The following is a 12395-nucleotide window of genomic DNA, read 5'->3' as shown; positions in this document are numbered from 1 at the left end:
GAACGGCCCCAGCCGGGGAAGGGGAAGCTGGGCAGCACGTCACCCCTTCTCTCGTGAAGCTTCCAGTCTGGCCAGAGTTAGTGGGACGTCAGTCTAGAGTTATCTAGTGCTGGGATCCGAGTTCCTGCTCCGGGGGGCTCTGGGGAGTGGGATCGCCTGGGGAGCAGCTCTCACCCAGGGCTTGGTGGTCTGCTCTGGGCCAGCAACGCCCTCGTGAATGCCACTCACCGTTCTGGTTTGTCCCCAACAACCTGGACGGGGTGGTTCCCAGAGCTGAGTTGCAGCTCACTCGTGCTTCCATTTCAATTACAGAGAGGAAAGCTAGATTACATTGGCGGATTCCCAGGTGGCGCTAGTGGTAAAGAGCCAATGCAGGAGACGTTAAGAGAGGCAGGTTCGATCCCTGGGTTGGGAAGATCCCCTGGAGGAGGGCATGGCAACCCACTCCAGTACTCTTGCCTGGAGAATCCCATGGACAGAGGAGACTGGCAGAACCCAGTTCTTAGGGTCGCAAAGAGTCAGGCAGGACTGAAGCGACTGAGCGCACAGATTAGGTTGGACCAGCACCTACCCAAGATTAGGTCCCAGCCAGCTCCTTTCGCAAGACCGGATGTCCCCGTTCACCTCGAGGGCGGTAGAACGCGCCTGGATCCCTGGGCTGGGGCAGTTCTCTGCAAAGTAGAAGTTCTGCAAGGACGCCTTCATACCAAGGGTGGTAGGTTCTGATACTCCAGGCCAAAGTCTCCCCAACCTCACCTTTCCCTCGGGACAAAGATGCGAGTCTGTCTGGGGAGGGCTCGAGGGGCCTTGGTTACCCAGGAGTTGTGTCACCTTGCGTTTTCCTCGCTGGTCAAGAGGGGCCGGAGATACACTGAGATGCTCCCATAGTGAACCTGCTCGCATCGCTGTTGGCGGCCACCCCACCAGGCAGTCTTCCGGGGTGGACGGTCTAAACTGGCTGCCCTTCTACCTCCTGGACTGGAGGTTGTTTTCGAGGATGTCGGAAGTAGTTATTTACGCAGGCGTCAGAAAAAGATTAAAAAAAAAAAAACACGACTTTTCACCTATTCCAGTTTATTTTCTGAACGCTTTGGCCAATTCCACGCTCTTCGGTAACTTACGTGTCTGCAGGAAAACTTAAGTCTTAAAAAAAGTGCTTCCAGCTCGGGGGTGGGACGCCTCCACCCCAGCCACCCCGCCCTCCAGCTCGGGAGCGCGACTCCAAAGTTCTTGCTAAATTTAATTTTCAGAGGAAAGCAAAAGTGACTTCTGATGGGCTTTTCGAGTAGCAGGGGCGGAGAAATGAAACAGAGCCCGCGCTTCAGCGGTGTGTTCTGTCTCCCCCCAGGCTGGCCTGGCCTGGCCTCGGAGACTTTCTGGGGAAAGGGCGGAGGGATGGGGTGGGAATCTAGATTTCTTCTGAAGAGTAGACACATGCTCCGAGAAAAGTATTCCGGTTTCTCCAAAGCACCAAAAAGTCGGAATGGAGGAGGTGCTAGACATGGTTTTCAAGGATGCGGATTTGCAAGTTTTTGACGGGTTGGGATGGGTCGTGGCGGGGGGGGGGCGGGGGGCGGGGGGGGCGGGGGGGTGCTTCCCCACCCAGGCGCGCGAGGACAAGAATCTTCCTTGCTGTTCCTCCGGGGACCCGTGTTGTCGAGTCCAAGAAACCAGTCCTGAAAATCTTGACATTTTACGGCTTTGCAGACTGCACGCGGGAAGTGCGCGCGGCCGGCAGGCACGCCTCAGGTCAGGTCAAGGGCAGGCGGTGCCCGGCGCGCCCGGGAACGCGACGCCAAGCTGCGGGCAGGGGGAGGCGGGAGGGCCGGGCAGTAGCCTCCTCGTGGGCCGGGGGCGCGAGACCCCCTCCGCTGCTGCCCGCGGGCGCAGGGGGCGCACGGCCCCATGACGCTGAGCCTGGATAAAATATGCCGGGACTGCGCTTCTCAAGCTCGTCAAGGCTGCGGGAGCCTCCCCGAGCCATCATCTTTCGTAATTGCAACCGTCAATCAAGGCTTCAAGACAAAGTCAGAACCGGGAAGGGCGAGCCTGGAGACCGGCCCCGTAGGACGGGAGATGGAGGCGTGGGGGACGCGGGGAGCGAAGTTTGCAGGGGAGCGGAGAGCAAGTTGAGTATGTTGGGGGTGGCTGGAGCCGGAGCCGTCTCACTGGGCCTCCGGTCCCCACCAGTTAACTGCCCCGCAGCAGGGGTGGCTTCCCCGGGGCTCTCTACCGGGAGGCCGCAGAGGCCAGACGTCCCGCGCTGAGGGTGGGAGGCGTCCGCCCGCGGGCCCCGGCTTTGTGATTCCAAGGCGGTGGGTGTATACTTAGAGCGCAGACCACCCCCAGGCCTGGACTAGTAGACCACCCCGGCCCTGCCCCTCAGCCCCACCTCCCCGCCCTTCCTGGCGTCCGCGCCTCCCCCGCACTGCCCCCGGCCCCAGCCTCGCGCTGCGGCCTCTGCCACCTGGAACCATCCCCAGGTAACCTTCCCGGCACCGCGGGCGGGCTGGGCGCCTCCTCCCGGCGCTCTGCTTCCTCCAGGGTGTTCGGGGAGACGCCCAGGCCCATCCCAGGTCACAGGGCGAGCGGCTCCGGCGGAGGCCCCCTGCCCCGCGGAACTGAAGGGGCAAGGACCGGAGGGAGTGCGGGGAGGGGGAGGGGTGCGCCCGGAGCCGGCCTGCTGCCCAGACCCCACGCGGAGCGCCCGGGGGGAAAGATGACCGGCCCTCGGGTCTCTCCCGCGGGAGGTTTCCCGCATCGTCCACTAAAGGCGGGGTTTCCACGTCCCCCGGAGGGATCGGCATAGCTCTGGCCCTCGGGACAGCCCTCTCCCGCCCCGTTCCTGGAACGAGCCCTCGGGGCCAGGGGTTCTCGGGAAGGGAAGTTTTCTCCAGGTCTGAGGCCACCTTCGCATTCGGTGCCCGTTGGGCTCGCAGCCGACCCGGCAGAGCCGTGGCCTGGACTCGACCTTCAAAGCAAGGCGAAACCTTTCCGCTGTTACACGCCTGCGCATTCTTTGAAGAGTCGATTTTAAAAAACCCTGACCCGGCCGCCTTTCTCACCCCGTCGCCGCTCCCGTTTGTGAGACAAATGGGTGCAGGTGGCTGTCTATCACCCTCATGCCAGGCCTTTGGGGAGCGAGGAGAGGGGAGAGTGGCCTCCACACTTGTGTGGCCTCAACAGGCCCTCTCTGGGCTGAGGCTGCGCTCTGAACCTGACCCCGACCTCTGCCTGCAGCCAGGTCAGGCACTCCTCATGCGCGGGCAGAAACGGGCCATACTGCAACCCGCGGTCCTGTTAGACGCTCTGCATCCTTCTCTCAACCCTCCCGACCTCTTCCTCCTGCTCCAGCAACCGGCGGGCCTTCCCTCCCTCACTGGGGGGAGCACTAGAGCCCCCCACGCCCAGATGCCAGCCTGGTGTTGGTAAGGAGGGTCAAAGTGCCCCCAGATGCTCTCTGCAGTGGGAGGGCTTCGTAATAAACTTATTCTGAAAGTTCATGTGAATCCACACGCAAGGTGCTAGCATTGACTTGAGCCCTTTCTGAGCTTCATTCACAACGATGCTTACAGCAACCAGGCAATACTGAAAATGACTGACTGTGATATTGTCACCAAAATCTGAGCATCAGAATGGTCACTGATGTCGGCAACTGCAACCCACTCCCCTTTACCACCTAAGGGGCGGCCTTCTCACCAAGTTGAAAGGTTTTCGTGAAACCTGCAGATGCTACTAAAACTGAGGTCTGAATAACTTCGACTCTGAGTACTGTATGTTAAGCAGCAAAGTGACAGGTCAGTTCTGAGAGGCAGCAGTGTGTGAATGGCCAGGCCTGGGATGTGGTGAGCAACCCATTTCATTCAAAAGTGTGGATTATGTATGGCAGTGATTGGAGTACTTTTCAATTCATCAGATACTGGACTGGCCAGTTTGAGTATGTGATCTCTATGCCATTCACACAGAATAAATTCAGAGCCTTTGAGATTCAAATTCACCCCCTTGTGGGTGGACTCTCAGCTGATACTGAATATGAGGCGTTTCACATGCAGTCAGGAGGCTGGGGATAGAGTGTTTTCATCTTGTTGAGATGAGATCTGAAAACTTTGAAGATGGGGCTGGGCTGGTGTGGAAGAGCTTGCATAACAGATGGTTCTTTAAAACTTTTTTTCAAGTGCTGGGCCTCTGGGCCTCAAGTGGCCCGTCCCACCCCAGAGACCTGCGGATGAAGAGGAAGCCGGCGCTGCTCTTTGCATTCAGTATGGAAACACGGCTCACTAACATTTTAGGAAGTCTGTCGCCAGCCTGATCTGGGGGCTCGAGGAGGCGGGTGGTGTTTATAAATGAGCGAAGGAGCTGGAGGAGAATGGGGGGCTGGGGAGGGCCGTTCGGATTCGAGGCAATTGCGCCAACTCTCGGCGACACGGCTGTTCGCTCCTGAGCAGGTGGACCGCGCCGCTGGGCCCCTCTGGGGGCGGGGTGGGGGGCTGTGGACTCGTTGCCGAGAGGAATGGGGCCCGGAGACCCTGGAGCGCAGACCAGCTCTTCTTTTCTCTCCTGGTTTGTTGAAACGCGTTCAACTCCCCCTCACCTAGCGCGCACGGTGGGCGCACCCCCGCGGGCTTCCCCCTTCGCGCCGACACCTCCAACCAGCTTCTCCTCGGCCGCCGCGCTCAGGCAGAGGTCGCCTCTCAGCCGCTCTAAGACCCGCCGCGCGCACATCCCCCGCCCCGGGCGGTGTGGGAGGGGGCGAGGCGGGGTGAAGAGGTTGGGGCGGCGAGGGGCCGGGAAGCCTGGGCCTCGTCCTCATTGGCTGGCGCCTGGGGTCCGACCCGAGTCCGGAACCCGCGTCCCCATCCCCGGCCCTCACCCCTCATCCCGGCCTCCCCCGACCCGGTCCTCCTCCCCTCCCTCTCCCCCACCCCCAGCCTCGCCGCCCCGGGGCTGCAGAGGACCGCTCCCGGACGGGAGTGGACTAGGCGGCGGAGGGAGGCTGGAACTTCCAGCTCCACGCCTGAGAGTGAGCGAGAGGGAGGCAGACACGGGAGAGGGGCGGAGAGGAGACGGAGGCCAGAGACCGCGCGAGCGGGAGACCCTGCGGATCCCGAGCGGAGGGCAGCAGAGGGCGGGGTGCGGGTCGCCGAGCCGAGCCGTCCGGGAGCCGCGGCGGCAGCAGCAGCAGCCGCTCGGCCGCCGCCTCCGCTGCGCGCCCGGAGCTCGGCCGGACGCGCCCCCGCGCCCCCGGCAGCTGCGCCCTAGCCGAGCCGGGCCCCCCGGCCCGGACGCAGTCTTCGCTCGGTGCCCGCCGCTTCCTCCTCGCGGTTCAGGGGCGGCTGAGGAGCAGCGAACCTGGACGGGGCTCCGGGGTCCTGACGGCAGCCCCGGAGGCGACGGGGACGCGCTCCGGAGCGCCTGCGAGAGAGCAGCCGGCCGGCCGCCCCCTCCTTCTTCCCGGCGGAGTTGAAGCCGTGCCGCCCGCATTCAGGTGCAAGGCTTCCGGACGGACACGGACCCCTTGCCCCCGCCCGCGGCCGCCTTGTCATGCTGCCCAAAGTGGAGACGGAAGCCCTGGGACTGGCTCGGTCGCATGGGGACCAGGGGCAGATGCCGGAAAACATGCAAGGTAAGGAGGCGCTCGCGGCGCGCGGCTCCTGCGGCTCCCCCGCCCCCGGCTCGCCCCGCGGGCTGCAGCCGCCGGCCCCGCGCGGGCGCTGGACTGACCGCCCGGCGCTCGCCGCCGCGGGGCTGCTGGGCTGCGGGGCGGCGCGCGGGCGTCGGGCCCCGTCCCCAGGGAAGGCATAAAAGTTTATGGCTCTTGAACAATGCGGGGCGGGGATTTTCCGAGCAATGCCTAATTGGCCGCTTCTAATTAAGAAGACAGGCTTCGAGCTCCGGCGACCGAAGCCGGGGCAGCCTCTGTCTAGAGATCTAATTATTCCAACGATCCTTCTAAGAAATGGAACTAATCTCGGAAAGCCCGAGCAGGTTCCCGGTCACTCGAATCGGGGGAACTTGAACCAGTGCTCTTGAGTGCAGAAGAAACCTCTGCCTGGGAAAGTCAGCTGCAGAAAGCGCAGGACCTCGGGGAGAGCTGGCTTAGCGGTGTCAGGACGCCAGGGCACCCTGCAGCCCCGGCGCACCCGGGGAGTCGGCTGGCATTGGAACAACTTCTTAAAAAGGCAGGCAGAACTGGAAAGAACCAGTTGTCTCCAGCCGGGCACTGCGGAGTGAGTGCAGGGCGGGGGCGGCGGCTTAGCTTCCAGCCTCTTCGGTCGGATACCTGGGAATGTGGAAGTCCCGTTTGTTTCCCAAGCTTTTGATTGCTAACAACAAGCGCGAGGCCGAATAGCAAATCCCGTAGGCTGTATTTTCGCCACGTTCCAAAAGAAGCGATTCTAGACCCTGGCCGTGTTAAGCCCTTCAGAAGTTTATCGCAGTTGCTCGGGGCCAGGGAGGGAACAATGCTAGGAAAAGTCTCCGGTGCCCTTCCAACCTCGCCCCTGCCAGCGCGCAGGATGTGCGGGCCGGCGGGCCTGTGATTCCGAGCGCTTCCTGCCATCCCCTCGAGTGAACTTGAAAGGGCCGGGGACGCGCCGAGAGCAGAGTTCAGGGCTGGCGCCCGCGGCCGTGCGAGAGAGGCGGCGCGGGAGCCGGGGCCTGAGGTCGCCCCGCTGTTTGGAGACGAGGGGACGGCGGGAGGGCGTGCGTCCCCGCCGGTGGGGTCGGTCATGGCTAGAGGATCCTGGGGTCTCGCCCAACCTCCAGGGAGGGCCGTGGAAGTCCCCGGGGACCGAGCCCCTAGAGTCTAACCTGTAGGCTGGCTGCCCCGGGGAGGACCCGGTTGGCCCAAAGAGGCTTTCCCGCCGGGCACCTGGGATTCTGCGAAGCGGGCCCAGGGGAAGCAGCCCCGGGGCGCCGCATCGGGCCCCTCGGCCGCCACTGCCGAGGAATGTCCCTTGGGCGCCCTCGGAGCCGGCGAAATGCTGGCGTCCAAGGGAAAGTTTCGGCTTCTCCTTCCCGTGCGCGATTCTGAGCGCCTCGGGAGAAGAAGCGCAGGGAGAAGTTGGAGCAGGAAGTCGGGTGGGGGTAAGACGGGAGGAAGATAGCACTGTGGTATTTTCTTTGTAAAATTCGAGAGGGCCGTTCCTGACCCGATCCAGCGCCCGGGGCAGAGAGCCGGCCTTCCCTGGTGCCTGGGGCTCTGGGACGTAGCCGGCTGCTTGCTCAGCCCTGGGGTGGAAAGCTGGTGGAAAGCGCCCGGCGCGGCTTCCTCCAGGCGACGCGCGGCCTGCGGCCCGAGGGGAGCCCCTGGGGACGCGGGCTCCACGCCCTGGCCTGGGCCGCGCCGCGGTCCGAACCGTGGCGGGTGGGGGAGAGGTGCAGCAAAGGGACCCCCTACCGGGTCCCGGGACGGTTCGGGGAACTCGTCCACGTGCCTGGGCGGTCTCTGCCGTCCCAGGCGCCGGCGTCCCCCGCTGCCTTCTCAAGACCGGGACTTCTTTGCTCGAATGCGTTGGATTCTCTGAAGACTCACTCGAGCTACAGCACGTGGGCGCCTCTGAAAGATGCCCAGGTCTCGCACCACGGCGTCGGTCTCCCCACGCGGCCTCGGTCTTGGAATTTTCCAAGAGGGTCCCCAGCCTCGGTCTTTAAGATGTCGGATCCCGAGGTGCGCACCGGGTCCCCTACCTCTTCGCACCTCTCTGGGGCTAAGTGAAGAGTTTACTTTGCTGGGGAAAGGGGGAAGGAGAAAGGCGAAAGGCATACACTTGGAAAAGTACACTTTTTCCCCTGTCCGAAAACACGCCTGGAGACAACAGTCACGACCTTTCAGGAGAGTGAGGCTATGAACAAACTTCTGGAAACCTCAGCTTCAGCCAAAGCCCAGGCTCCCCAAACCCGAGCGGGGACCTCCCTTGGCCCCCGCGAGAGGACTGCGCTCTGTGTCTCTATTTCTATTTCTCGGAGCTCAGACGCCTGCCTCGGCTTTTCCCATCTTTTCCTGGAACCCCCCCTCCCCAAACTCCGGTAACTCATCCCGATCTACGCCCCAACCCAGGACTCCATGTCTCGGGAGAGGCTCCCGGTAGGGGGGTCAGTCGAGAAGCGCGGCTAGGGACCCCCCACCCCCACCCTAAAGGCCCTTTCCAGAAGCCCCCAGAACCCGTAAAGAAAACAGAACTGTATTTAAAAAAAAAAAACAAACACACAACTCTTTGGCCAGGAGGCCACAGTGGTGCTGGAGTGTCCTGGCACTTTGGGGATGGGTGGGGGGCCTGTTGTCTCCCTTTCCTTTTCGGTAAACAAATCAGAGGAAACTCCTGCCGGCTCTCAGTTCCCCCCATCCCCCGCCCAGCCCCGCCCCGCCCCCTGAAAATGCCACTGATTAACTTAAAACAAACTTGACTGGGGCGTTCGTGCGCCTGTGTGTAGCCCCAAGTTGAGCAAGGGGCGAGAGGCAAGTGCGCCCCGGGGTTCGCAGGAGGTGCCCGGAGGCTTCGGGCGGCGGCCGGGCCGCGCGGACCTGCCCTCGGCGTCCCCCGCCTTCCCCGGCCCGTGGCCCGCGCTGCGAGGCTCCCCCGGCGTGGACCGAGTCTCCGGGAGGGGCCGGATCAGGTATTACCTGGGTCTCCCGGCCTCCGCCCCTCCCGCGCAGTTTTTCTCGGTCTTAGAGCTGCGAAGACGCCTTCCCCGGACTGCGTCCGGAGCTGGACGGTTACCCGATCCCTGCAGGGAGCCGCGCGAAGCTGCCGCCTGATTTCTGTTTAACAGGGGAGCTCGAGGTGTTTATATTTTGCAGTGATGATCGGAAACATGTGAAGTTCATTAAAGGACTTAAGTACTTCGCGACGAAACCAAACTCTCGTGTGTATCTTTTGCTTTCCTTCTTTTCCTTCTTTTTTTCTTTCCCTTTGCGTCCGTGCTCCCTCCCCTTTTTCTAGTAATTTTACAGTAGATTTTCAAAAGTGCAGAGATCAAAGCCCAACCAGTACGTAACTGGGTGTTTGGATTAATCTAACAGCTCTGAACGCTGGGAGCCTCGGGCTGTGGCTGGAACAGAGCTGCTGACGAAGTGTCCGGGGCTCCCCGTTCCGGGTGGAGGTTGGGCGTTGCTTTCACTCAGACACCTAAGGCTCGGGGAACTGTGGGCAAACCCGGTTCCAGTGAGAGGATGACGCTGTGTGCTGCTTTCTCTTCCTTAGGAAAAGGTGACGTTTTGGAACTTATCAGCAAGGCGATTTAAAAGGAATTCTAAGTTGTTACTTTATGCAGTTCGTGTTTCTTTTCTGGATCTCTTTTGCAGAGTTAAGAGACTTGTGTTCAACAGTGGTCAGCTTAAGAATGTTTAACAAAAGAATTTAGAATTATTTTTAAATTAAAATAATGTGAAGTGCTTACTCATTGATGCCAAAAGAGGTTTTGCTTTGACTGTAAAAATAACTCTGCGGTACACCTGTAAGACATTTGTATTTTCTGTTTTACCTGGTGATGTCTGCCCTCCAGTCACCAACCGCTTCCTTTTGCAGGATTGAAACCTACCTAGTAAGTTAATCGGGTGTGTGCATCCCTCTTCTTGTTTCAGTGTCCCCGTTTAAAATGGTGAATTACTCCTATGATGAAGATCTTGAGGAGCTCTGTCCGGTGTGCGGAGACAAAGTGTCTGGGTACCATTACGGGCTCCTCACCTGTGAAAGCTGCAAGGTGTGCTTCTGCGTTGCTACCTGAGAAATGTAATGTTCAAACCAAAATAAACCACTGGACCACTTCTTCAGGCTAAATGTAGGCTGTCTTTTTTGGACTCAAAAATGAGAGAGGGAAAGAGTGAGTCTTAGTGAGATGATTCTTAGAAATATGTGTCTGATTTAATCCCCAAAGCAAAGAAATTTATGCTGTTTAGAAAACTTTGCCAGTATCACGACTTTAAAATAGTTTATTGCAGGAAAGTGATGTAGCTGTAGAAAGGCTTCTATTTCTAACAGTCCAGAATATTGATTTTGCTTGACTTATATATATTTAAAGCATCGTTGTTCTTGAGAGCCAACATGACAAAGTATTTCCCAAATACATTTTAACTTCAGAGTATTCTGTGCTACACATCCAAACATTTTTTATCCACAGATATAAAAGTCTAAATTCCCAGCTGCATGATTTCATCCTGATTTATTCTAAAAATAATTTTTAAGACTTTGGGAATTTATATCAGAAAGAATAGAAACCAGAGCTTAAGTTTATAATATGAGTAGTTTTAAGTATATGGTGACTTATTTAAATGCAAGAGTTTTTAATATGTGAGATGTACTGTATTATTACTAATAACATCAACTATACAGTAAGGATTTATCTCAGACTTTTTTCATATATTCTCAGTAAATTTAATACTCCTTATTTTTCAACATTTTTAAAAGTAGAAAACTCAGTACAATTACTAAACCACTGCCAAAAAAATCTCTTCTCTTTTTTTATAACAAAGTAAGATGGTTTCACTTTGTGGTCAGTAGGGCAAACAGAGAATATACCATCTAAGCAGTTACTGTGTTATAAAGCTACAGATTTTATTTCTGATTAATTCTTTTGGGTGAAATATAAGGAAGGCATACACTCTGCTAAAACCCAGTTCTCTGCTCTACATGCTTTTTTCCCTCATAAGTTTCACCTTTTTCTTTGCAGTTCCCCAACTTCATGTATTCCAATGGAATTATGAACATTTTCCACATTTTTCCATTTTATTCTTTAAATGCTTTTGCTTTTAACTCTTTAGTGCTGACGTTTATAAAACATCTGAAGTGTTTTGTTATTTCATTTTTTCTATTGGTATTTTACTGTAGTTTGCCACCAAAATTATATCAGACTACGTAAAAATAATTCAGCTCTCTAAAAGTTCCTTGTCTGGAACATGAAGGTTAAAAAAAAAAAAAAACAACTACTGATCAATATAGCATGTATTTTCCCCTGAATGTTGAGATAAAACTGTGTGTAGACAAAGCTCTCCAAGATTTGATGTGATTCTTGTGAAGAATAACTCTGATGTCAGAAAAATCTCCACCATAGCCTGGTTTTGAAGGGTTGATCTTGTTAAAACGTGAAACAAGCCACAGAACCACATAAGGACTCAAACGGTGCAATAAAGAGATTTACTGGTGATTTCCTTAAAATGAAACAATAGAAGAGACGGGTGTTAGCTTTATAATATGTCTTACTGTTTTCTCTTATAGGGCTTTTTTAAGCGAACAGTCCAAAATAATAAAAGGTACACGTGTATAGAAAACCAGAACTGCCAAATTGACAAAACACAGAGAAAGCGTTGTCCTTACTGTCGATTTCAAAAATGTCTAAGTGTTGGAATGAAGCTAGAAGGTAAGTTTTTTCTAAAGACTGCTGCCTGTTCAAATTCTCCAAGGACATAGGATTTAAAACAACATTGTACTTATAACATGGTAACAGTATTTTCTTAGTCTTTTAACACTATTGACAATAATATCTTTTTACATTTTGTCAGCAGTATAGTCTGAGTCTCATTTAAAGGCTGGTGAAATCTACTAGGAAAAAGTTTTTAACATTGGCATTTCGCCTCCCCACCTCATTTTTTAGTTTGAGAAGCAGATGCATTTCATAGGGTAGATGAAAGCAAGACCAATGTGATTCAGCTGAGAACAAGTAAAAATAATTTGCCAAAATATTTTTTAAAGTCCTTTAAAGGTTTCAGATCAGGATGCCCTAGTAAAAAAGTTTGATTTTAATCTTTTTAAATAGGTTAACTTGTCTTGATTGTTACTATTAGTTTCATGATTCCTGAATAAGAGTTAAAACCTTTAATTATAAAGAGATTTTTCTCATGGAGAGTATCATTTTTGATTGTGTAAGAAAGCACAATTTTTTTAAGATGATGACTGAGCCTGCAAAATTAAAAAAAAATTTTTTTGAGAATCAGGAAACATGAAAATTAATGAACTGTCATGTCGGTAGCAGTGGTTTGACGAGAACAAGAGAGTGGCTCCCCCAAAGCCACATTAAGCTTTGTGTTGAAAAAGGAGGATCTGCGTTTATACTGTACAGACTGGAGGAAGTAAAGTTAATATGTGACTGCTATAAATAACCTGTAGTTCATGGATGTTATGGTGTGTTGCTGGTTTTCAGTCTCTGACCCACTGACTTTCCACAGATTGCATATACTGTAAATAAAGTAATAAGAAGGGATACAGACCCCAGAGATGTGCCGGATGCGGGGGCCCATTCCATTTGATCAGTGAGACACAGACTAGTTGTCTTTGGGGCTTTTCTGTTGCATGGCACTCAGACTTGATGGAAATACTCAAAAAATTTCAAATACTCTGCAGAAATTGCTAATAGATTCCTTCCCAATAGAAGAGGCCTCGTGGGTTATCTGGGGACTGTGA

At 55.3% G+C, this 12395-nt stretch overlaps 1 protein-coding gene and 1 long non-coding RNA gene across 10 annotated transcripts in view; one reads left to right on the top strand and one right to left on the bottom strand.

Annotated features, from left to right (window-relative positions):
• LOC138991229 (uncharacterized) overlaps positions 1–703 on the bottom strand; it is a 44064-nt gene extending 43361 nt beyond the window's left edge. The window contains exon 1 of one of the 3 annotated variants that reach the window (XR_011467194.1): positions 572–703. This is a non-coding gene — a long non-coding RNA (uncharacterized lncRNA). Of the gene's footprint in view, positions 1–228 lie in introns of all 3 variants that reach the window. The other 2 variants (XR_011467195.1, XR_011467193.1) reach the window with 2 other exon arrangements.
• NR5A2 (nuclear receptor subfamily 5 group A member 2) overlaps positions 1–12395 on the top strand; it is a 128008-nt gene that overhangs the window by 6298 nt on the left and 109315 nt on the right. The window contains exons 2-4 of one of the 7 annotated variants that reach the window (XM_070384675.1): positions 5486–5623; positions 9584–9702; positions 11214–11355. In XM_070384675.1, the coding sequence (XP_070240776.1) occupies positions 5486–5623; positions 9584–9702; positions 11214–11355 (399 nt within the window). Of the gene's footprint in view, positions 1–1623; positions 1750–5060; positions 5624–5912; positions 6228–8413; positions 8617–8641; positions 8866–9583; positions 9703–11213; positions 11356–12395 lie in introns of those variants that run through there. The other 6 variants (XM_070384672.1, XM_070384670.1, XM_070384671.1 and 3 more) reach the window with 6 other exon arrangements.

The sequence above is a fragment of the Bos mutus genome, chromosome 16 (assembly GCF_027580195.1).
Source record: "Bos mutus isolate GX-2022 chromosome 16, NWIPB_WYAK_1.1, whole genome shotgun sequence".
Taxonomy (NCBI): domain Eukaryota; kingdom Metazoa; phylum Chordata; class Mammalia; order Artiodactyla; family Bovidae; genus Bos; species Bos mutus.
Note: the sequence above shows the minus strand (reverse complement) of the source record. Positions and strands in the feature narration are given on the sequence as shown.